The sequence below is a fragment of the Sinohyriopsis cumingii genome, chromosome 11, assembly GCF_028554795.1.
Source record: "Sinohyriopsis cumingii isolate HCF-2022 chromosome 11, ASM2855479v2, whole genome shotgun sequence".
NCBI classification, from domain to species: Eukaryota; Metazoa; Mollusca; class Bivalvia; order Unionida; family Unionidae; genus Sinohyriopsis; species Sinohyriopsis cumingii.
This window is the reverse complement of record NC_142971.1, coordinates 54,001,450-54,027,847: the sequence shown is the minus strand read 5'-3', so window position 1 is coordinate 54,027,847 and position 26,398 is coordinate 54,001,450. Positions and strand designations below refer to the sequence as shown.

The 26,398-nt window shown below is 37.8% G+C and overlaps 1 protein-coding gene across 3 annotated transcripts in view; it reads right to left on the bottom strand.

Moving 5' to 3' along the window:
• LOC149788472 (cilia- and flagella-associated protein 54-like) overlaps nucleotides 1–26,398 on the bottom strand; it is a 255,451-nt gene that overhangs the window by 205,070 nt on the left and 23,983 nt on the right. For 2 of the 3 annotated variants that reach the window (XM_089974456.1, XM_089974457.1), the window contains exons 9-10: nucleotides 2,091–2,292; nucleotides 1,489–1,596 (exon numbers count right to left, since the gene is read on the bottom strand). In XM_089974456.1, coding sequence (XP_089830582.1) covers nucleotides 1,489–1,596; nucleotides 2,091–2,292 — 310 coding nt within the window. Of the gene's footprint in view, nucleotides 1–1,488; nucleotides 1,597–2,090; nucleotides 2,293–11,672; nucleotides 11,703–26,398 lie in introns of all 3 variants that reach the window. The other variant, XM_089974455.1, reaches the window with a different exon arrangement.

Here is a 26,398-nt window from a genome sequence, read left to right as displayed (position 1 = left end):
CAGTCTAACAGACTGGTTTTTTGTACAACTGTATTCTATTCACATTAAGAAACATTATTTTATATCTTTTTTGTTAGTGCTAAAGTACTTATCTCAGAATCTGCATCCCACAGAACTCTCCACTATAACTTTGAATGTAGAACTTTCACTAAAAATGTATTTATCTACAAAGTCTGAGATAGTTAATATCTTTATAACTTAAGAGTTAAAAAAAATCAAAATATTCAACAAAAGCCCCTATTTTACTCAAAAATGAAATAATTGTTGAATTAAAATAAAATTTATGCTAATATAATATTTTAAAAAATTCATCTAAATGAGAAGCCAATATCACAAACATTTTGGAAAAGTTTCAGATGATTCTCAGTTACCTTGAAAAAAAGTGCCAAACCACAGAGAGCTAGCACTAAACAGTTTTCTGGAGCTATGCACTATTAAAAATAAACTCCATAACCATCAACATGTAATCATTTTCAAATCCATTAGAGAATGGAAAAAGAAAATCAGTAATAAGACTGGCATTTCAAGGCTGATCCTTCTATAATTACTCATTTTTGAGTCACAGCAATCCCCCTCCCTGAAACATATCTTGATCATAAAACTTGCAATTTTTTTATCCTACAAAGAAAATGTATTGAACAATATCAGATATATTTCACTTAAAAGGCAGTGATAAATACATCTTAGATATATTTCATTTAAAAGGCAGTGGTAAATACATCCCAGATATATTTCACTTAAAAGGCAGTGGTAAATACATCTCAGATATATTTCATTCAAAAGGCAGTGGTAAATACATCCCAGATATATTTCATTTAAAAGGCAGTGATAAATACATCCCAGATATATTTCATTTAAAAGGCAGTGGTAAATACATCCCAGAAATATTTCATTTAAAAGGCAGTGGTAAATACATCCCAGATATATTTCACTTAAAAGGCAGTGGTAAATACATACCAGATATATTTCATTTAAAAGGCAGTGGTAAATACATCTCAGATATATTTCATTCAAAAGGCAGTGGTAAATACATCCCAGATATATTTCATTTAAAAGGCAGTGGTAAATACATCCCAGATATATTTCATTTAAAAGGCAGTGGTAAATACATACCAGATGTTCATGATGAGCAATTTGAATTGTGACAGAGAGAATTCTCAAAACAATAAATCAAAATAAACATTTCCATAAATGCATAAAATCTGAACAAGAAGAAACTGGAAACCATTCATGAACATTGTAGGCCAAAACTTATCTCAAACCCAGCTAGCTCAAATGTGTTTCTGTACTAGAATTGTCCCTTGTGCATACAAACCAAAATTAAGAATCCTTGATGCCACTGTAATTTATGAGGCATAAACATGAAAATAGAGTATGGATGTCTCTTGAGTCAAACATTTACCCCATGAACAATCATAAGAAACTGTCAAGTGCTACCAGAGTTGCAGAATGTGTATCAAGGTATCAAGCTGAACAACTCTGAAATACCTCTTGTGGCCATATCTATGAGTGACCTCCCCTTGACAACACCAGCCAAAGCTGGCAGTCCCTCATTGCTGGGAGGTTTTGGGGCTGGACCTCTCACACCTCCTCCGCCTGCAAAAGAAAAATTGACAGTATTAAAAATGACAACAGTTCAAGGAAATGAATATTCTTTTTCTTCACTAAAAATAGATTCTTATTCACCTTTAGGCATTTCCATTTAACAGCACTATTTTGTAAGTTAACATCAAAAATGTACATAAAATATATCATTTTAAAGACTATGATGCATCATACATAGAAATATGTCACCTGATCCCCTCATTCCATCCCCAAGTAGCTGACTGACAATTTGCTTCAAATTCTCAGGAATCATGTCCTTAGGGATGGAACCTATGCAAGCTTACTTGGGTCCCACTAAGTAAATGTTTCAAAGTATCAGGAAAAATCTCAAAGAACTTTGGATCACCTCAAAGTCCCACTCCCTGAGTTCCATTTTTCATCAACATGAGGCCCAAGATTACAGAGAGTTATAGTGATAGGTATCTCCCCTGTATTACATCCTTGGAGAATAATAACATTTACATTTACTTAGCAGCATCACCAACCTGCTAACATTTCCTGGCCAGCCATGAAGAGCTCCGCATACACGTCCAGTATTTCTACATCACTTTCAGGAGCTGGCGGTGCTGTCAGCAGGATGCGGCGGTTAGTGTCATTCAAACTCTCCAAAACACACAGAAACTGAGCGGCACTTCCCTCAAACATGTCTGCCAGAAGCTTCTCTGAAGGGGTTCTGGGCCAGTCTAACTGAAAAATGGAAGGGAAGACAAATTTGTACTAAATTAAAGTGATTTATAATAGAGATGACACTTTTTCTGCATTCATCTAAGTCAATAATATCAGCAAATAACCAATTACTCCTAGTCATTTAATATTTGTCTTGCTTATTATAATCAAACAACTTATTTTTACAATGTAAATTTTAATTTTTGTCTTGCTTATTATAATCAAACAACTTATTTTTACAATGTAAATTTTAATTTGTGTCTTGCTTATTATAATCAAACAACTTATTTTTACAACGCAGATAAAGAGGCAGACCTGTAATGCCAGGAATGTGTTTCCATTGCCTACATTAATGAAAAAAAAATACCACAATGGATGTCTTATGCTTTAATTTACACTTATATATTTAGAATCTCATGCACTGAATCTTCTGAGCTTGTCAAGTTATACAATTTTATACAGTAGCATGTTTCAAATTCTAAAAAAATAATACGTTCTTCAAAGAAAATGCTTTACAACACTGTATGAAGTTGATCAGCTGCTACAGACAATCAAATCATAACACATGAGATTCTATCAATTGAAACTTAACACGAGATTCTATGAATCAAATGTGAACATGAGATTCTATGAATCAAAACTTAACACATGATATTCAATCAATTGAAACTTAACACATGAGATTCTATGAATCAAATGTGAACACATGAGATTCTATACATCAAATCATAACACATGAGATTCTATCAATCAAATCATAACATATGAGATTCTATCAATCAAATCTTTACACATGAGATTCTATCAATCAAATCTTTACACATGAGATTCTATCAATCAAATCTTTACACATGAGATTCTATCAATTGAAACTTAACACATGAGATTCTATCAATTGAAACTTAACACATGAGATTCTATCAATTGAAACTTAACACATGAGATTCTATCAATTGAAACTTAACACATGAGATTCTATCAATTGAAACTTAACACATGAGATTCTATCAATCAAATCTTTACACATGAGATTCTATCAATCAAAACTTAACACATGAGATTCTATCAATCAAATCTTTACACATGAGATTCTATCAATCAAATCTTAGCACATGAGATTCTATCACAAAAATTGTGAATCCAAATTTATCAATTTTGAAGTATTTTTTGAACATGCCAGCTATGCAATCACAAAGTATATTGGTAATCAAAGAAAGAGTTGGTATAAAAACAGTAAAGAGTTTGGTAAAAGCAAGAATTTCTTCTCTCAATCAAACAACTATAATTTGAACCCATGATTTTATGTGTACAATGTCATTTTGACCTACACATGCATTTTTAAATAAAACTTTAAAACAAACATAAAACAAATTTTTAAGAACAAATTCCAAACTTTAACATTTTCAATAAGATGAACATGAACTCATATTCTGTAAATAAATCTTTTCAATTTGAAAAACAACAAATAACTAATACTATCATAAACTAAGTGTCTGACAGAATACTGAATAGGAGAACAGTATAATTTAGTTTAAAATGATCCACATCAATATTTTCACATGCAGTGATGAGTGCCAACAAATGCAGGATAAATGATTTGCAAACTCTGCCATATCTATCCAATGATAAGCCAATACTAGATTATAAGCCACCACCCCCATGTTCCACAAAATTATGTCAAATATTTACCTTAATATTTTATATTTTTGTCTGACAATAAGCCCACTCCAACTGTTTGACAAATTGATTAGGTTTGCACCCTGTTCTTACCACAGGAAAAAATACCATATATACATTCATGCTTCTGATGCTTAAACATCACATGATGTATCTTTTTTTAATCAATCCCTTCACTTCCAGTTCAATTTAAGTTAAATTATACAGTTACTCTCATATATATATATATATATATATATATATATATATATATATATATATATATATTCTGTAGATTCAATTTATCTATGGGTATCATTTTGTAGTGTTTTTTTTACAAACAATTATTAATTTTTATCCTTATGTTCCTCAATTTGTTAATACATGTCATTAACAAAATGTCAGGCCAGACCAGGAGTTGAACCCAGAAACAACCTAAATATAGGCAGGTGGTCAAACCATATGAACTACCTGAGCCAATGCACACAAAGATCTTCATCTTTGAAAAGCAAGAGGGGTATGTTGCAGGAACACATCCAGTATATTGGTTAGAATAGCATAGGCAATTAAAATGTCCATCAAGAGTTATTGTAGTCCCTGGTTAAAGCCCCCAATCTGCCATATGTTCTTATCTTTTATGATCGGAAAATTACTAATGGAGGAGAAAGAAAAAGCTAATGATGATGGATCAAAGTTCTGAAAGAGACTGACAAGAAGACATGACAATTTCAGCTCTAGTAGCTCTGCATGATCACAGATAATAGATAGAGACATTAGAGTACATCTGTGAAAAACATGTCACAGGAACAAGTCAGGTACATCAACATGGATAATACTTATATTTAGCTCTCCCATACAGAGTCAGAAAGGTTCATGGCCATATCTGGCTGTGCATTTTTCTTCCACTATGACAAATGGATGCATTGGTGCAATCATGCACATAAAACTGTGGTGTTCATTAAGAAATTTACTGTCAGCCTGTGAGTACATGTATCTCTGAAAAGCAGAGAAGGTGTGAAAAGACTCAGTCAAGGGCATCAGCTCAGAGTTCAGCTGGTAGACCACCTGCCTATATATAGGGGGGTCCTTGATTCAAGCCTTGACCAGCTGCAAATTATTCTCCCCTGTGACATGCTGGGGTCCTAGGAAGTATTCTTTTGTAATGGGTGGATTGTTTTTTCTGCCATTCTGTGACATGCTGGGGTCCTAGGAAGTATTCTTTTGTAATGGGTGGATTGTTTTTTCTGCCATTCTGTGACATGCTGGGGTCCTAGGAGGTACTTTTTTCTGCCATTCTTTGTGGTTTGTTGCAACAATAAAAATACATGAAAACTGTTATCGCCTGAAACAAAGTGAATCTACCAGTTCAATTTACACTTAAATCAATATACATGTATCATACATAACGAATACATGCCCCCACCCCTCAAAGCACTTCTAGATGATCCCTTGAGTGACTGTTTTTATAAAGTAAAGTATCTAAGACAATTACTATGGAATTTAACGGTCATATATTTCTAAAATAATCTAGAAAGTCTTTTAGAAAAACCACTATTATCATAGAATTAAGATATGGATTCCAAATATATTTCCAAGGATTATCATCCAAATCAATGGATCTGAATGGAAGCTACCCCTGTTAAAATTATCAAGTTCTAGATTAGAGAGAGAAGCATGAGTTTCATTTTATGTAATCGACTGCTCCAGTAGCCTAAGAGGTCACAGGTTCAAACCCCCACCGAGTCATTCCAAAGACTTATAAAAATGATACTAACAGCTGCCTTGCTTGGCACTCAGCATTAAGAGGTTAGTGTTAGGACTGGTCAGCATGGTGTCAGGATGATGTGACTGGGTGGGACATGATGCTACATGTCTGTAGCATGATGTCCCAGTGCTAGATATCTCTGTATACTGCCACACTGCAGACATTGCATTGATAAGACTGACAAATTGTTAATGCTGTGTTAAAAATTAAAATCACATACACACACATACAGATGTTTTGTGTAATAAAGCAAGAAAAATAGTTTTACATTGTTGCTTTACTTTTGGAAAAGCATGTTATATTCAATTTAGCAATACAGTATGTTACCATGCACAATTCACATCCATCTGTGAACATCATAGTTCCAGAAATGCTATCATATAATGTGCTGGCAGATCTGTGGTATTTGCTTGATCCTAAGGAGAGTGAACAGCAAAGAAACAGGTCTGGTGTCTCCTAATCACACATGTGACAGACTGACAGGTCAGATCATGACAGATCATGAGATTTCCAAAATTTGATCAGATGTTTTGACCTCAAAAGAAAGGATTTTCACTGAACCAATTTTAGCATGCATTTGGACAAAAATTACAACTGAATAAATTTACAATTTTTAATATCAAAATATGCACATCATCTCATCAGGTCAGTCCTTTCACAGTAATGTGTTGCCATTCATGAGTCTCTTACATGCATCAAAAACATTTTTAGCATTTCATAGGTGGCCCTTCTCATTATTGTGTGATCTTAAGACTAAGGATATACAGTACTGTTACTGGATACTGGTTTCATATGGTCAGTCAGCCTGAAATTTCCTCATGAGTCCAACAAGATGTTTAATTTATTGAATGTGTTTGGGCAGATTTGGATTGCTGGCCGCATGCCAGAGCTGTTCAACATTGGTACTGTCTGGTTCAATGTTTTTTTTTAATGTCAGTAAGATTCTCCATGTGAAACCCATTATACCAACATACCCTTTGTAATTTGCAGACACCTGTGTTGCATCATTATACCAACATACCCTTTGTAATTTGCAGACACCTGTGTTGCATCATCATTATCATCACTACCAAAACTCTTTGATTACAATAATCAAATCCTGAAAACCGTTATTACTGGATTGTATTATTGACAAAAACAAAGACCTCACTCATCCCAGGCAATATTACCATTACAATGGCAGTTAGTGACACAAGTATTCAGTCTGGTTTACCTTAATGTTTACAAAGGATTAAATCAAGGTCAAAGGTGTTTATATCAGTTTTTATGATCTATTTGTTCATATTAGTGTCCAACGCACGTCTGCATAAAATTCATGGTCGCTGGTTGTGAGTTTATACAATAAATTATTCATATCATCATCATCATCATCATTATTATTGACAATAAAATAGTTACTATATGATTAGTTTTTGTCAGTTTGTAGGGGAACGCTTGTGCAATTTCTAAGTCATTTTGACTAGATCTGAAAAATGATCTGCAAACAGAAATGGGAGATCATGTTCAGCTATAAAGTTATAAAATGGTGTCTTGGCAAGTGCAGGTTCCATACCATGGATTTTGGTGGTGGTATATTTATTGTAAATGCTAATATGCTTTTATGTAATGAGATTTCTACATGATGTGTCACGTCAATCTCGCCACTGTAAAACGATTTTAAAATCAGCTTTACAGGAAAAGCAAACGCACATTCATGTCCCTCTGAACCTTATTCAAACCAATGAAATTTCTTGTTTCCATTCATCACTGAATTTGTATGACATTTCTTTTGCTTAGATTTTGGAGTGTTGAATTCTTTAAACTTTAAAAAGATAAGTCACAATGACCTTCTTTATGCCACTTGACTTCAATCCTGTCCAAATTAAATCTGATTATGCATAGTAGAGACTATAATTTATCTTAATATTTTTAAGCACTAACACTGAACATATCTTCTGGAGAAAATCAAAGTAATGTTAATTTTTTTAATGCTGATTCAGCTCTTTTGCATCCCAAACATAATCAATAAACATCTTTAATGCTTGGAATCACTTCTACTTTCACACAGTATAATCCATCCCAACAAACTCCAAACACTGAAGCCAACCAACCCTGCTGACAGAATGAAAGGGGTGTTAAATGTATTATGCTGCTTGAAAACTGAAACTAAATTGTCTTGCCAAGATTATGCCAGTTCACAGCCAAATGATCACACTCAGTATTACAATAAATATACAATACTGGAACCAAAGTGTAAATAAAATGGAATTTTTTTTTACTTTTTATAATAATAGTGAGTGATGGGAGGGGAGACAGATCTCAACTTAGGAAAAACTCCCTCCCATTCAAGAGGTTCACATGTATGCATAACGTACTGGCACATCAAGAACTTTGTATTTACTTGCAGACATAAAGAGAATTACCAGTAGAGTCATATAACATGCTGGCAGATCTGTTGTGTTTCCTTGAAGTCATAAGGTCAGTATGAACAGTATAGTCACAAACAGGGGCGGATTAAGGCTCACTGGTGCCCTAAGCACTAACAAATCTTGGTGCCCCCTCCTTTCCACGTACACCTGGGAAGATAACCCTAGGGTGCACCATGATCAAGAAACAGAACATTATGATCAATTTGCACTAGTTTTATCAATTTTTTTTTACAAATCTTCACTTGTTTTTTTTCTTTTCACCCTTTTCTCAACTTTGTGGTGCCCCCTTTGGCCCTGGTGCCCTAAGCACGTGCTTAGTCTACTTAATGGTTAATATGCCCCTGGTCACAAATCTACTGGCACATAATTTGCTGGCAGATCTGAAGTGTTTGATTGAAGTCATAAAGAGAACGAACAGCAAAGTCCTGGATCTGCTGTCACATACTTTGCTAGCAGACCTACTGTAAAGGAGAACAAACAGCATATTCCAGAATCTGATGCCATACAATGTACATGTACCCACATATTAGGGTCTATGGTGTTTGCCAGAGTAATAAGAGAATGGAACAACATACAACTTGATCCGCCAGTGTTTAATGAGAAGAAAACGTGGGTCTATTGTGCCTGCTGATGGGCGTGCTTGTAAACTGCAAAATGTTATACACTGCATGAAGACTTCATGTTGGTATATGCTAAATCACTGGAGGTTAGTACAGATACGACATAACAACAGAATGCTGTCTCACTTAATACAAAAGAAAGCATTAATTACATAGGCAGAAATTGCTCTAATAATGTAATTTCACCTCAGGAAAAAGTGACCATACAAAATTAAATAATCATGTATGTCACAGCACAAATTTGTTATTTAATAATTCCAAATACCCTGTGAATCTAAATAACAATAAGAATTAATCTTTCCTTTTTACAGATTTTTTTTACAACAGAAGATCATCATAAAATATGAACTTTTGGAGGTTTTTAGACATTTGATAGGTATGTCTGCCACAAACAGTGATTGACAGCTAGCAAGCAATGCCTGATGCAGTCATATTATTACATCACTAGCAGCCAGTAGATAGTCATTTCCTGTATACAGTGTTAAGCCAATACTTTCTCACCCATGTGTCACAGGCATCTGGCTGATTTGTTAACCTTACTGTTATTATCTGAGTCTGCTTGTCTTAGTCATGGTGTCCATGAGCTAGGAACTACTTTTCAAGGGAAGATACCCTTGCTGTTATCTGCTGTGCCTGATAGATTTGTTTAAAATCAAACAACAACAACAGGGATATAACAAAAAGAACCTCACTCATGAAGTAACTTAAGGTCTCCCCAACTTTGACACACACACACACACACACACACACACACAGTCTAGCTATTTGGTAAAAATAAATCATATAACCCAGAGCTACTAAGGCCCTCAATGCTGATCACATGAATACGTGTAAACTGTTTGACTACTCACTCACACACATCATCAACATTGTCAAACATTTTATGGTTTTACAATATGCTGCACTTGGGATCCAGGAAGAGGGATGAAGAATGCAGAAACATCAGGTCGTAAGATTGCCAAAGACAACATAATTGTGAATTAAATTTAGAATTTTTCAAGTTTACCAAGAGTCAGATGAAGAAAGGGACAGGGTAGTATGTAGAAATACAAGCAATGAATACCAAGAATGCATTCTAACCTCATATTTCTAGATAGGTGTCCTGTATCTAGAAATATTAAAAGAATGCCCCAGTGATTTTTGTAGCCTAACCATCCATTCTACCGTGCCAATGTAATTCATGTGGATGTACCAGGACCAAATAAGCAATGCATATTTACTTGCACCAGTTGAGGCAAAAAAACTGCATAACTTAATGAAAAAAAGGCTGTAAAAACAAACATGTCCAAGTTGACTTCTAAAACATATTAAAAAGCTCCAGCATGAGAAAATATTTATATCAGAAACAAACAGAAAATACTGCTCCATACATGACTAAGACAACCAGACTAAGACATGCCCATCCCTGGGCACAAAAATCAAAACTCTCAGTTTCTGCTAATCTGGCAAAAACCAGAAATGTGTTATGTCAAACCTGTTTTCTTCAAAACGTCAAACACCCTCAAACTGCCACAGCTGAATCAAACCTAAAAATGCAATTGCAAATGAAAACTCCTGCAATTACCAATCAGAGCCATTTGCTATTCCACAAGCAGATTTCCATGTAGCATATCCTGACATTAGTAACACCAAAACCTGCCATATTTCCAGGACAGAAAATATAAATTTCCAAGAAAATCATAATGGAGAAATGTCCTCAAACGATTATCAGGTGGGTATTGTCTTTGAGTCATCTTTGATACATGGTGGTAATTTTACAACTAATATCGGTCACAACACCAGAATGTCACATACAGTTTCACCTATTCCAAAGCAAGGGTTAGTTGTGTATAATAGTAATGCAGACCTCTAATACTCTATGAACAGTCACATATAAATCATACTACAGTCATTATACACTTCATTAGAACTGTACAACTAGTATAATATCATGGGCTATCATTGAACTTTTCCAATTTAGAGATGAAGAAAATTAAAAGTTATCCATAAAAAAATATTACTTATTGTTTTTTCATTAAATATGATAATATAATCATAATATTAAATGTTTTTATCTTTCTATTTTCTAATGTGTAAAACTTATGTGCTTAGGGTCAACAGGTCACCCCAAAACCCTCATTAACATATTCATATTAATGTGCTATCTTTACAAAATATAACATGTATCCTGAGACACTCAAGGTGCAATACTTACAACACATAACAATTATAAATATGGCATTTTCTTGGGGGTATCTTTCTTTTCTAAGTGCAGCAGATATAGTCAGATTTTACTGAGATAAATATTTACATTTTCATAAAACAATATAAGACCAGATGACCTATATACACATGAGAGGTGATAATAGTACCTGATAAACATTGTATATATTGAATGTGCAAACTATATTACAGAAGTGCCAGGTAATTTAAATTTAAAAAATTGGGTGAGAAAAATAATCTATGTTGGTGTTTTTACTGAGACAAGGAAATCTCAGTTGCTGGGTTATATTATTTGTTGCCCCATAAAGCAGAGTGTCATGAGAAGGTCAATTATACGAAAACCTGACTGGGATTTCCTTGTCTTGGTACAAAATCCAACATGGATTCTACTAGTCCAAACACCTGATGAAAGACTGTCAACTGCCTGCATGTACACATATATTAATGACTGATACATGCATTGATTGCTTGCACCATTTGGACTTTATCTATATCTGCAAATAGGATAAAACTAAATGTATTTTCATGTCAGTCTGACAGCACAGCCTGTGTGTTGTTAAGCAAGTCAATCATGATCATCAAATACACAGAATATGTAGCGGTAACTTCACCAAATAATTCAACTGGTGTGAAAAATTTAATTCTCTAAGCATGCTTTTTTGACCAAAAAAATAAAAATAAAAAGAATCAAACTAGCATGCATATCTCAAACACAAAATGGAATTTCAAGAAAGCTTTAACTTTATTTACCGGTGGATTTATTTCTGCTCTTGTCTTTAACTCCAATGAAAAATAAATTTAAATTATCTGACAACAGCAAAACTATTCAGCAGAATATTATTTAATGATAATGAAAAAATTCAAAGGCAAACTAACAAAAACTAAACTGACAAAAACATTTTTAACAAGCTTCTTCAAAGTTATTGTTTCATTAGCAACCTTTGCTGCATTTTGTAATGTGATGTTTCGGAATGAAATCTGAAATACAACAACAGTCATTACAACCCATCAATCTGAACACCAAGCTGATGGCTTCAGAATCTATGACAGTAAATGTCAAATGTTTGACAACAATGAGAAATTTGTCAATGATAAGTTTGACAGTAATGAGGAATATGTCATTGATAAGTTTGACAGCAATGAGGAATATGTCATTGATAAGTTTGACAGCAATGAGGAATATGTCATTGATAAGTCTGACAGCAATGAGGAATATGTCATTGTCAAGTTTGACAGTAATGAGGAATATGTCATTGATAAGTTTGACAGCAATGAGGAATATGTCATTGTCAAGTTTGACAGCAATGAGGAATATGTCATTGATAAGTTTGACAGCAATGAGGAATATGTCATTAATTAGTTTGACAGCAATGAGGAATATGTCATTGATAAGTTTGACAGCAATGAGGAATATGTCATTGATAAGTTTGACAGCAATGAGGAATATGTCATTGATAAGTTTGACAGCAATGAGGAATATGTCATTGATAAGTTTGACAGCAATGAGGAATATGTCATTGTCAAGTTTGACAGTAATGAGGAATATGTCATTGATAAGTTTGACAGCAATGAGGAATATGTCATTGTCAAGTTTGACAGCAATGAGGAATATGTCATTGATAAGTTTGACAGCAATGAGGAATATGTCATTAATTAGTTTGACAGCAATGAGGAATATGTCACTGATAAGTTTGACAGCAATGAGGAATATGTCATTGATAAGTTTGACAGCAATGAGGAATATGTCATTGTCAAGTTTGACAGTAATGAGGAATATGTCATTGATAAGTTTGACAGCAATGAGGAATATGTCATTGTCAAGTTTGACAGCAATGAGGAATATGTCATTGATAAGTTTGACAGCAATGAGGAATATGTCATTAATTAGTTTGACAGCAATGAGGAATATGTCATTGATAAGTTTGACAGCAATGAGGAATATGTCATTGATAAGTTTGACAGCAATGAGGAATATGTCATTGATAATGTCATCAGTAAACCATAATAAGAGCAACTTTCACTGTTCACAAGGCAAATCCTCATTATTTTATTTGAAGTTCTCCTAGTGCTGCACTTTGACCCAAACATGCTGAATGCATGCACTTTGACCCAAACACATTCAACGCATGCACTTTGACCCAAACATGCTCAACGCAGATCTTGACCTAAGGTCATAACACCCAATCTAAGATTGTATGTGTCCATCTGCTACAAATGCATGAGCAAAGTTTGGTTTTAAAAACATTTAAAAAATGTATGAGTGGCATTTAAAAAGTTCTAAATATAAGTACACTATACAACAGAGCTCTTCATAAGTGCATCCCTTTAAATTCCATGCATCTCTGAACACTTTCTAAGTCTGATTATCCACTTATTACTTGAGATTTTTATTCTCTTTCACTATATTTTTCATGTATCAGAGAACTGCACTTCCAACTGCATGGTGGTTTCAAATCAGCTGGCCTCAGTAAAATTTTCATAATTGGCTTCATCTATAAAGCACTTGGAGATAAATCAAGGCTGTATGGAGGATGTGGTAAAGTTTGGATTCTGTGTGCTTTCAGGAAGTCTGTCATGACAGCAGATTTATGCACCAGTGTCTTGTCATGTAGCAGACAGATACATGAAGTGCCAGTGTTCAAACAGATAGTTCCGTAGTGTCAACTGTTTTTGGCAACATTTTGCAGGCATGCAAATATCCAGTGAAACTAGCAGAGTCAGGCACAGGTACCATGATGACCAGACATGATATTAAACCGTTTAACGTTTAATTCAAATATCTTCAGTGGTTAAAAATTTAGTTTAGACAAGAAACAAATCACAGAATTATGTTTTTTTCTTGCCATGATCTTAATGACGAGGCAGGGATTGTTGCTTTGGTATGTCACAAAACAGCTGTACAGGATATATAATGGCAAAAGTTTCATTAAATTTTTTTTATTCCAAATAAGGAAAAAAAGTCACAGAATTACATTTTTCATTACCATGGATGAGATCTTGAGACAGAGGGAGTGTCTATAATATCTGACACACCGTGCATACATGATATATAATTGGCTAACTTTTCAGTAAAATATCTTCAGTGGTTTTCCCATGCCAGGATCATGACCCTGAGACAGCTGACCTGGCTATGCTACATGGCATACTGTCTAGTCATCAAATATAGATGCACACATTTTCAAGAAAACCATTACAAATTTATGGCAAGCAAGTGTTAGTGGATGGAGGCATGCAAAGACGCATACATGGAAAACACCATAACTTAAGATAAGCATATCATTTTGGGTTTACAAGCTTTGCTACATGCAAATGTGACATTAAAAACTCTTTTTAGGGCTAATACCAACATACTTCTTGTCATTAGAATAAATATTCAAATATAATTGAAAATGTGACTGGATAATAAAAAGGTAAACTGCAAGAATATTTTACTGGATTATTAAAGTTGGTTAGAAATAAGCTGTTCAGAAGAATTTCATAGTGATGGCTTAAAAATGCATAACTATGAAATCCCCTGCATTGTCCAAGACATCCTACAACTTGCTTATTTTCCCAACTTTGATATATTTCATCCAATGTCTTTTACAATCTGTCTGGAGTGAAAGAGACCTGCTGATTATGAAATCAATATTCCATGGTACTTAGGGTTTGACTGGTGTAAATAAATACAACACAATGACAGTATGAAATTTACCAGATATGACTGGTGTAAATAAATACAACACTATGACAGTATGAAATTTACCAGATATGACTGGTGTAAATAAATACAACACTATGACAGTATGAAATTTACCAGATATGACTGGTGGAAAAAAAATTACATATAAAACACTATGACAGCATGAAATTTGCTGATAAAGACTGGTGTAAATAAATACTTATAAAACATAAAGACAGTATGAACTTTACTGAAAAAGTCTTGTGTCAATAAATACTTATAAAACACTAAGACAGTATGAACTTTACTGAAAAAGTCTTGTGTCAATAAATACTTATAAAACACTAAGACAGTATGAACTTTACTGAAAAGGTCTCGTGTCAATAAATACTTATAAAACACTAAGACAGTATGAACTTTACTGAAAAGGTCTGGTGTCAATAAATACTTATAAAACACTAAGACAGTATGAACCTTACTTCAAAAGACTTATAATTACTATATTTGTATTTGAAAAATGAAAGTTTTTTCTGAGTGATATTGCATGATATTATAAGTACAGTACCACCTGGGGAAAACAATTAGTTTATTTTTGTCTATTTAAATGTAGTCATATATTTGTTATGTACTCATTTGTTTTATATCAAGGACTGATTCAAATATCAACCTGTTTCATCTTCTAAACAATTAAATAAAGAAGTATTTATTTTGTACTTTATCGGCTGCCATATTTACAAACAATTCTAAACATATCTTTAAGAAATGAAATGACTGGGTTCAAATTGCCCTATAAAAGAAGACCATAATCAAGGTGGTTTTCTCTAACAAGAAAGTGAAAGTGAAAATCAGTTGAGTTATCAAAGATTTTCAAGAATAACTATATATGCTGCTAAAATATACAAATATCTTGTTTAAAACAAAGAGTTTATATGCATGTTACATTTTAGCCAGGAGACTGACATATTGGCAACACAGGATTAGGCAAGACTAAGTTTCTTTTTTCTTTTTAGAAAAAATGGCAAATGACTCTTAGCTGATGTATCATCATGTATCATAATACTGGAAACGTTAACATTTTTTATATAGAGTTTATATCAACATGAATATTCAGACTAAGAATTACAAAAAAGGAAACCATGTAAGAGATTTAGATCAGTGCACAAACCTTCCCTGCCATAATGGTAAGAAGTCGAAGGTCATGGCACAATGGCTAGTTTCCCCCCCACCCACCAATGGTAAGAAGTCTATTGTCTTGCCATGGATAGTTTTCCGCCTCCATAATGGTAAGAAGTCTATGGTATGGTCTTGCCATGGCTAGTTTTCCCATCCATAATGGTAAGTGTAAGGTCATGGCACCATGGCTTGTTTTCCCCTCCATAAAGGTAAGAAGTCTATGGTCTTGCCATGGCTAGTTTTCCTCTCCATAATGGTAAGAAGTCTACGGTCATGGCACAATGGCTTGTTTTCCCATCCATAATGGTAAGAAGTGTAAGGTCATGGCACAATGGCTAGTTTTCCTCCTCCATAATACTAAGAGGTCTATGGTCATGGTACCATGGCTAGTTTTCCCCTCCATAATGGTAAGAAGTCTAATGTCATGGCACAATGGCTAGTTTTCCTCTCCATAATGGTAAGAAGTCTATGGTCTTGCCATGGATAGTTTTCCTCTCCATAATGGTAAGAAGTCTATGGTCTTGCCATGGATAGTTTTCTGCCTCCATAATGGTAAGAAGTCTATGGTCTTGCCATGGCTAGTTTTCCCCTCCATAATGGTAAGAAGTGTAAGGTCATGGCACCATGGCTTGTTTTCCCCTCCATAATGGTAAGAAGTCTATGGTCTTGCCATGGCTAGTTTTCCTCTCCATAATGGTAAGAAGTCTATGGTCATGGCACAATGGCTTGTTTTCCCATCCATAATGGTAAGAAGTGTAAGGTCATGGCACCATGGCTAGTTTCCCCATCAATAATGGTAATAAGTCTATGGTCATGGCACCATGGCTAGTTTTCCCCTCCATAATGGTAAGAAGTGTAAGGTCATGGCACAATGGCTAGTTTTCCCCCTCCATTATACTAAGAGGTCTATGGTCATGGTACCATGGCTAGTTTTCCCCTCCATAATGGTAAGAAGTCTAATGTCATGGCACAATGGCTAGTTTTCCTCTCCATAATGGTAAGAAGTCTATGGTCTTGCCATGGCTAGTTTTCCTCTCCATAATGGTAAGAAGTCTATGGTCTTGCCATGGACAGTTTTCCGCCTCCATAATGGTAAGAAGTCTATGGTCTTGCCATGGCTAGTTTTCCCCTCCATAATGGTAAGAAGTGTAAGGTCATGGCACCATGGCTTGTTTTCCCATCCATAATGGTAAGAAGTCTATGGTCTTGCCATGGCTAGTTTTCCCCTCCATAAATGGTAAGAAGACTATGGTCATGGCACCATGGCTAGTTTTCCCCTCCATAATGATTTGAAGTCTAAGGTCATGGCACCATGGCTTATTTTCCCATCCATAATGGTAAGAAGTGTTAAGTCATGGCACCATGGCTTGTTTTCCCATCCATAATGGTAAGAAGTCTATGGTCTTGCCATGGCTAGTTTTCCCCTCCATAATGATTTGAAGTCTAAGGTCATGGCACCATGACTAGTTTTCCCCCTCCATAATGGTAAGAAGTCTAAGGTCTCGCCATGGCTAGTTTTCTCCTCCATAATGGTAAGAAGTCTATGGTCATGACACCATGGCTAGTTCTCCCCTCCATAATAGTAAGAAGTCTACGGTCATGGTGCCATGGCTAGTTTTCCCCTCCATAATGGTAAGAAGTCTAAGGTCTCATGCCAAGGCTAGTTTTTCTCCTCCATAATAGTAAGAAGTCTATGGTCATGGCACCATGGCTAGTTTTCCCCTGCATAAAGGTAAGAAGTCTATGGTCTTGCCATGGCTAGTTTTCCTCTCCATAATGGTAAGAAGTCCATGGTCTTGCCATGGCTAGTTTTCCTCTCCATAATGGTAAGAAGTCTATGGTCTTGCCATGGATAGTTTTCCGCCTCCATAATGGTAAGAAGTCTATGGTCTTGCCATGGCTAGTTTTCCCATCCATAATGGTAAGAAGTCTACGGTCATGGCACCATGGCTTGTTTTCCCCTCCATAATGGTAAGAAGTGTAAGGTCATGGCACCATGGCTTGTTTTCCCATCCATAATGGTAAGAAGTGTTAGGTCATGGCACCATGGCTTGTTTTCTCATCCATAATGGTAAGAAGTCTATGGTCTTGCCATGGCTAGTTTTCCCCTCCATAATGATTTGAAGTCTAAGGTCATGGCACAATGACTAGTTTTCCCCCTCCATAATGGTAAGAAGTCTAAGGTCTTGCCATGGCTAGTTTTCTCCTCCATAATGGTAAGAAGTCTATTGTCATGACACCATGGCTTGTTTCCCCCTCCATAATAGTAAGAAGTCTATGGTCATGGCACCATGGCTAGTTTTCCCCTGCATAATGGTAAGAAGTCTATGGTCTTGCCATGGCTAGTTTTCCCCTCCATAATGGTAAGAAGTCTACGGCCATGGCACCATGGCTAGTTTTCCCCTCCATAATGGTAAGAAGTGTAAGGTCATGGCACCATGGCTTGTTTTCCCCTCCATAATGGTAAGAAGTCTATGGTCTTACCATGGCTAGTTTTCCTCTCCATAATGGTAAGAAGTCTACGGTCATGGCACAATGGCTTGTTTTCCCATCCATAATGGTAAGAAGTGTAAGGTCATGGCACCATGGCTAGTTTCCCCATCAATAATGGTAATAAGTCTATGGTCATGGCACCATGACTAGTTTTCCCCTCCATAATGGTAAGAAGTGTAAGGTCATGGCACAATGGCTAGTTTTCCCCCTCCATAATACTAAGAGGTCTATGGTCATGGTACCATGGCTAGTTTTCCCCTCCATAATGGTAAGAAGTCTAATGTCATGGCACAATGGCTAGTTTTCCTCTCCATAATGGTAAGAAGTCTATGGTCTTGCCATGGCTAATTTTCCTCTCCATAATGGTAAGAAGTCTATGGTCTTGCCATGGATAGTTTTCCGCCTCCATAATGGTAAGAAGTCTACGGTCATGGCACCATGGCTAGTTTTCCTTTCCATAATGGTAAGAAGTGTAAGGTCATGGCACCATGGCTTGTTTTCCCATCCATAATGGTAAGAAGTCTAAGGTCTTGCCATGGCTAGTTTTCCCCTCCATAAATGGTAAGAAGTCTATGGTCATGGCACCATGGCTAGTTTTCCCCTCCAAAATGATTTGAAGTCTAAGGTCATGGCACCATGGCTTGTTTTCCCATCCATAATGGTAAGAAGTGTTAGGTCATGGCACCATGGCTTGTTTTCCCATCCATAATGGTAAGAAGTCTATGGTCTTGCCATGGCTAGTTTTCCCCTCCATAATGATTTGAAGTCTAAGGTCATGGCACCATGACTAGTTTTCCCCCTCCATAATGGTAAGAAGTCTAAGGTCTCGCCATGGCTAGTTTTCTCCTCCATAATGGTAAGAAGTCTATGGTCATGACACCATGGCTTGTTTCCCCCTCCATAATAGTAAGAAGTCTACGGTCATGGTGCCATGGCTAGTTTTCCCCTCCATAATGGTAAGAAGTCTAAGGTCTCATGCCAAGGCTAGTTTTTCTCCTCCATAATGGTAAGAAGTCTATGGTCATGGCACCATGGCTAGTTTTCCACTGCATAAAGGTAAGAAGTCTATGGTCTTGCCATGGCTAGTTTTCCTCTCCATAATGGTAAGAAGTCCATGGTCTTGCCATGGCTAGTTTTCCTCTCCATAATGGTAAGAAGTCTATGGTCTTGCCATGGATAGTTTTCCGCCTCCATAATGGTAAGAAGTCTATGGTCTTGCCATGGCTAGTTTTCCCATCCATAATGGTAAGAAGTCTACGGTCATGGCACCATGGCTTGTTTTCCCCTCCATAACGGTAAGAAGTGTAAGGTCATGGCACCATGGCTAGTTTTCCCATCCATAATGGTAAGAAGTGTTAGGTCATGGCACCATGGCTTGTTTTCTCATCCATAATGGTAAGAAGTCTATGGTCTTGCCATGGCTAGTTTTCCCCTCCATAATGATTTGAAGTCTAAGGTCATGGCACCGTGACTAGTTTTCCCCCTCCATAATGGTAAGAAGTGTAAGGTCATGGCACCATGGCTTGTTTCCCCCTCCATAATAGTAAGAAGTCTATGGTCATGGTGCCATGGCTAGTTTTCTCCTCCATAATAGTAAGAAGTCTATGGTCATGGCGCCATGGCTAGTTTTCCCCTGCATAAAGGTAAGAAGTCTATGGTCTTGCCATGGAGAGTTTTCCTCTCCATAATGGTAAGAAGTCCATGGTCTTGCCATGGCTAGTTTTCCTCTCCATAATGGTAAGAAGTCTATGGTCTTGCCATGGATAGTTTTCCGCCTCCATAATGGTAAGAAGTCTATGGTCTTGCCATGGCTAGTTTTCCCCTCCATAATGGTAAGAAGTCTACGGTCATGGCACCATGGCTTGTTTTCCCCTCCATAATGGTAAGAAGTGTAAGGTCATGGCACCATGGCTTGTTTTCCCATCCATAATGGTAAGAAGTCTATGGTCTTGCCATGGCTAGTTTTCCCCTCCATAATGGTAAGAAGTCTACGGCCATGGCACCATGGCTAGTTTTCCCCTCCATAATGGTAAGAAGTGTAAGGTCATGGCACAATGGCTAGTTTTCCCCCTCCATAATACTAAGAGGTCTATGGTCATGGTACCATGGCTAGTTTTCCCCTCCATAATGGTAAGAAGTCTAATGTCATGGCACAATGGCTAGTTTTCCTCTCCATAATGGTAAGAAGTCCATGGTCTTGCCATGGCTAGTTTTCCTCTCCATAATGGTAAGAAGTCTATGGTCTTGCCATGGATAGTTTTCCGCCTCCATAATGGTAAGAAGTCTATGGTCTTGCCATGGCTAGTTTTCCCATCCATAATGGTAAGAAGTCTACGGTCATGGCACCATGGCTTGTTTTCCCCTCCATAATGGTAAGAAGTGTAAGGTCATGGCACCATGGCTTGTTTTCCCATCCATAATGGTAAGAAGTGTTAGGTCATGGCACCATGGCTTGTTTTCTCATCCATAATGGTAAGAAGTCTATGGTCTTGCCATGGCTAGTTTTCCCCTCCATAATGATTTGAAGTCTAAGGTCATGGCACAATGACTAGTTTTCCCCCTCCATAATGGTAAGAAGTCTAAGGTCTTGCCATGGCTAGTTTTCTCCTCCATAATGGTAAGAAGTCTATTGTCATGACACCATGGCTTGTTTCCCCCTCCATAATAGTAAGAAGTCTATGGTCATGGCACGATGGCTAGTTTTCCCCTGCATAATGGTAAGAAGTCTATGGTCTTGCCATGGCTAGTTTTCCCCTCCATAATGGTAAGAAGTCTACGGCCATGGCACCATGGCTAGTTTTCCCCTCCATAATGGTAAGAAGTGTAAGGTCATGGCACCATGGCTTGTTTTCCCATCCATAATGGTAAGAAGTCTAAGGTCTTGCCATGGCTAGTTTTCCCCTCCATAAATGGTAAGAAGTCTATGGTCATGGCACCATGGCTAGTTTTCCCCTCCATAATGATTTGAAGTCTAAGGTCATGGCACCATGGCTTGTTTTCCCATCCATAATGGTAAGAAGTGTTAGGTCATGGCACCATGGCTTGTTTTCCCATCCATAATGGTAAGAAGTCTATGGTCTTGCCATGGCTAGTTTTCCCCTCCATAATGATTTGAAGTCTAAGGTCATGGCACCATGACTAGTTTTCCCCCTCCATAATGGTAAGAAGTCTAAGGTCTCGCCATGGCTAGTTTTCTCCTCCATAATGGTAAGAAGTCTATGGTCATGACACCATGGCTTGTTTCCCCCTCCATAATAGTAAGAAGTCTACGGTCATGGTGCCATGGCTAGTTTTCCCCTCCATAATGGTAAGAAGTCTAAGGTCTCATGCCAAGGCTAGTTTTTCTCCTCCATAATGGTAAGAAGTCTATGGTCATGGCACCATGGCTAGTTTTCCACTGCATAAAGGTAAGAAGTCTATGGTCTTGCCATGGCTAGTTTTCCTCTCCATAATGGTAAGAAGTCCATGGTCTTGCCATGGCTAGTTTTCCTCTCCATAATGGTAAGAAGTCTATGGTCTTGCCATGGATAGTTTTCCGCCTCCATAATGGTAAGAAGTCTATGGTCTTGCCATGGCTAGTTTTCCCATCCATAATGGTAAGAAGTCTACGGTCATGGCACCATGGCTTGTTTTCCCCTCCATAACGGTAAGAAGTGTAAGGTCATGGCACCATGGCTAGTTTTCCCATCCATAATGGTAAGAAGTGTTAGGTCATGGCACCATGGCTTGTTTTCTCATCCATAATGGTAAGAAGTCTATGGTCTTGCCATGGCTAGTTTTCCCCTCCATAATGATTTGAAGTCTAAGGTCATGGCACCGTGACTAGTTTTCCCCCTCCATAATGGTAAGAAGTGTAAGGTCATGGCACCATGGCTTGTTTCCCCCTCCATAATAGTAAGAAGTCTATGGTCATGGTGCCATGGCTAGTTTTCTCCTCCATAATAGTAAGAAGTCTATGGTCATGGCGCCATGGCTAGTTTTCCCCTGCATAAAGGTAAGAAGTCTATGGTCTTGCCATGGATAGTTTTCCTCTCCATAATGGTAAGAAGTCCATGGTCTTGCCATGGCTAGTTTTCCTCTCCATAATGGTAAGAAGTCTATGGTCTTGCCATGGATAGTTTTCCGCCTCCATAATGGTAAGAAGTCTATGGTCTTGCCATGGCTAGTTTTCCCCTCCATAATGGTAAGAAGTCTACGGTCATGGCACAATGGCTTGTTTTCCCCTCCATAATGGTAAGAAGTGTAAGGTCATGGCACCATGGCTTGTTTTCCCATCCATAATGGTAAGAAGTCTATGGTCTTGCCATGGCTAGTTTTCCCCTCCATAATGGTAAGAAGTCTACGGCCATGGCACCATGGCTAGTTTTCCCCTCCATAATGGTAAGAAGTGTAAGGTCATGGCACAATGGCTAGTTTTCCCCCTCCATAATACTAAGAGGTCTATGGTCATGGTACCATGGCTAGTTTTCCCCTCCATAATGGTAAGAAGTCTAATGTCATGGCACAATGGCTAGTTTTCCTCTCCATAATGGTAAGAAGTCCATGGTCTTGCCATGGCTAGTTTTCCTCTCCATAATGGTAAGAAGTCTATGGTCTTGCCATGGATAGTTTTCCGCCTCCATAATGGTAAGAAGTCTATGGTCTTGCCATGGCTAGTTTTCCCATCCATAATGGTAAGAAGTCTACGGTCATGGCACCATGGCTTGTTTTCCCCTCCATAATGGTAAGAAGTGTAAGGTCATGGCACCATGGCTTGTTTTCCCATCCATAATGGTAAGAAGTGTTAGGTCATGGCACCATGGCTTGTTTTCTCATCCATAATGGTAAGAAGTCTATGGTCTTGCCATGGCTAGTTTTCCCCTCCATAATGATTTGAAGTCTAAGGTCATGGCACAATGACTAGTTTTCCCCCTCCATAATGGTAAGAAGTCTAAGGTCTTGCCATGGCTAGTTTTCTCCTCCATAATGGTAAGAAGTCTATTGTCATGACACCATGGCTTGTTTCCCCCTCCATAATAGTAAGAAGTCTATGGTCATGGCACCATGGCTAGTTTTCCCCTGCATAATGGTAAGAAGTCTATGGTCTTGCCATGGCTAGTTTTCCCCTCCATAATGGTAAGAAGTCTACGGCCATGGCACCATGGCTAGTTTTCCCCTCCATAATGGTAAGAAGTGTAAGGTCATGGCACCATGGCTTGTTTTCCCATCCATAATGGTAAGAAGTCTAAGGTCTTGCCATGGCTAGTTTTCCCCTCCATAAATGGTAAGAAGTCTATGGTCATGGCACCATGGCTAGTTTTCCCCTCCATAATGATTTGAAGTCTAAGGTCATGGCACCATGGCTTGTTTTCCCATCCATAATGGTAAGAAGTGTTAGGTCATGGCACCATGGCTTGTTTTCCCATCCATAATGGTAAGAAGTCTATGGTCTTGCCATGGCTAGTTTTCCCCTCCATAATGATTTGAAGTCTAAGGTCATGGCACCATGACTAGTTTTCCCCCTCCATAATGGTAAGAAGTCTAAGGTCTCGCCATGGCTAGTTTTCTCCTCCATAATGGTAAGAAGTCTATGGTCATGACACCATGGCTTGTTTCCCCCTCCATAATAGTAAGAAGTCTACGGTCATGGTGCCGTGGCTAGTTTTCCCCTCCATAATGGTAAGAAGTCTAAGGTCTCATGCCAAGGCTAGTTTTTCTCCTCCATAATGGTAAGTAGTCTATGGTCATGGCACCATGGCTAGTTTTCCCCTGCATAAAGGTAAGAAGTCTATGGTCTTGCCATGGCTAGTTTTCCTCTCCATAATGGTAAGAAGTCCATGGTCTTGCCATGGCTAGTTTTCCTCTCCATAATGGTAAGAAGTCTATGGTCTTGCCATGGATAGTTTTCCGCCTCCATAATGGTAAGAAGTCTATGGTCTTGCCATGGCTAGTTTTCCCATCCATAATGGTAAGAAGTCTACGGTCATGGCACCATGGCTTGTTTTCCCCTCCATAATGGTAAGAAGTGTAAGGTCATGGCACCATGGCTAGTTTTCCCATCCATAATGGTAAGAAGTGTTAGGTCATGGCACCATGGCTTGTTTTCTCATCCATAATGGTAAGAAGTCTATGGTCTTGCCATGGCTAGTTTTCCCCTCCATAATGATTTGAAGTCTAAGGTCATGGCACCGTGACTAGTTTTCCCCCTCCATAATGGTAAGAAGTGTAAGGTCATGGCACCATGGCTTGTTTCCCCCTCCATAATAGTAAGAAGTCTATGGTCATGGTGCCATGGCTAGTTTTCTCCTCCATAATAGTAAGAAGTCTATGGTCATGGCGCCATGGCTAGTTTTCCCCTGCATAAAGGTAAGAAGTCTATGGTCTTGCCATGGATAGTTTTCCTCTCCATAATGGTAAGAAGTCCATGGTCTTGCCATGGCTAGTTTTCCTCTCCATAATGGTAAGAAGTCTATGGTCTTGCCATGGATAGTTTTCCGCCTCCATAATGGTAAGAAGTCTATGGTCTTGCCATGGCTAGTTTTCCCCTCCATAATGGTAAGAAGTCTACGGTCATGGCACCATGGCTTGTTTTCCCCTCCATAATGGTAAGAAGTGTAAGGTCATGGCACCATGGCTTGTTTTCCCATCCATAATGGTAAGAAGTCTATGGTCTTGCCATGGCTAGTTTTCCCCTCCATAATGGTAAGAAGTCTACGGCCATGGCACCATGGCTAGTTTTCCCCTCCATAATGGTAAGAAGTGTAAGGTCATGGCACAATGGCTAGTTTTCCCCCTCCATAATACTAAGAGGTCTATGGTCATGGTACCATGGCTTGTTTTCCCCTCCATAATGGTAAGAAGTCTACGGTCATGGCACAATGGCTAGTTTTCCTCTCCATAATGGTAAGAAGTCCATGGTCTTGCCATGGCTAGTTTTCCTCTCCATAATGGTAAGAAGTCTATGGTCTTGCCATGGCTAGTTTTCCGCCTCCATAATGGTAAGAAGTCTATGGTCTTGCCATGGCTAGTTTTCCCATCCATAATGGTAAGAAGTCTACGGTCATGGCACCATGGCTTGTTTTCCCCTCCATAATGGTAAGAAGTGTAAGGTCATGGCACCATGGCTTGTTTTCCCATCCATAATGGTAAGAAGTGTTAGGTCATGGCACCATGGCTTGTTTTCTCATCCATAATGGTAAGAAGTCTATGGTCTTGCCATGGCTAGTTTTCCCCTCCATAATGATTTGAAGTCTAAGGTCATGGCACAATGACTAGTTTTCCCCCTCCATAATGGTAAGAAGTCTAAGGTCTTGCCATGGCTAGTTTTCTCCTCCATAATGGTAAGAAGTCTATTGTCATGACACCATGGCTTGTTTCCCCCTCCATAATAGTAAGAAGTCTATGGTCATGGCACCATGGCTAGTTTTCCCCTGCATAATGGTAAGAAGTCTATGGTCTTGCCATGGCTAGTTTTCCCCTCCATAATGGTAAGAAGTCTACGGCCATGGCACCATGGCTAGTTTTCCCCTCCATAATGGTAAGAAGTGTAAGGTCATAGCACCATGGCTTGTTTTCCCCTCCATAATGGTAAGAAGTCTATGGTCTTACCATGGTTAGTTTTCCTCTCCATAATGGTAAGAAGTCTACGGTCATGGCACAATGGCTTGTTTTTCCATCCATAATGGTAAGAAGTGTAAGGTCATGGCACCATGGCTAGTTTCCCCATCAATAATGGTAATAAGTCTATGGTCATGGCACCATGACTAGTTTTCCCCTCCATAATGGTAAGAAGTGTAAGGTCATGGCACAATGGCTAGTTTTCCCCCTCCATAATACTAAGAGGTCTATGGTCATGGTACCATGGCTAGTTTTCCCCTCCATAATGGTAAGAAGTCTAATGTCATGGCACAATGGCTAGTTTTCCTCTCCATAATGGTAAGAAGTCTATGGTCTTGCCATGGCTAATTTTCCTCTCCATAATGGTAAGAAGTCTATGGTCTTGCCATGGATAGTTTTCCGCCTCCATAATGGTAAGAAGTCTACGGTCATGGCACCATGGCTAGTTTTCCTTTCCATAATGGTAAGAAGTGTAAGGTCATGGCACCATGGCTTGTTTTCCCATCCATAATGGTAAGAAGTCTAAGGTCTTGCCATGGCTAGTTTTCCCCTC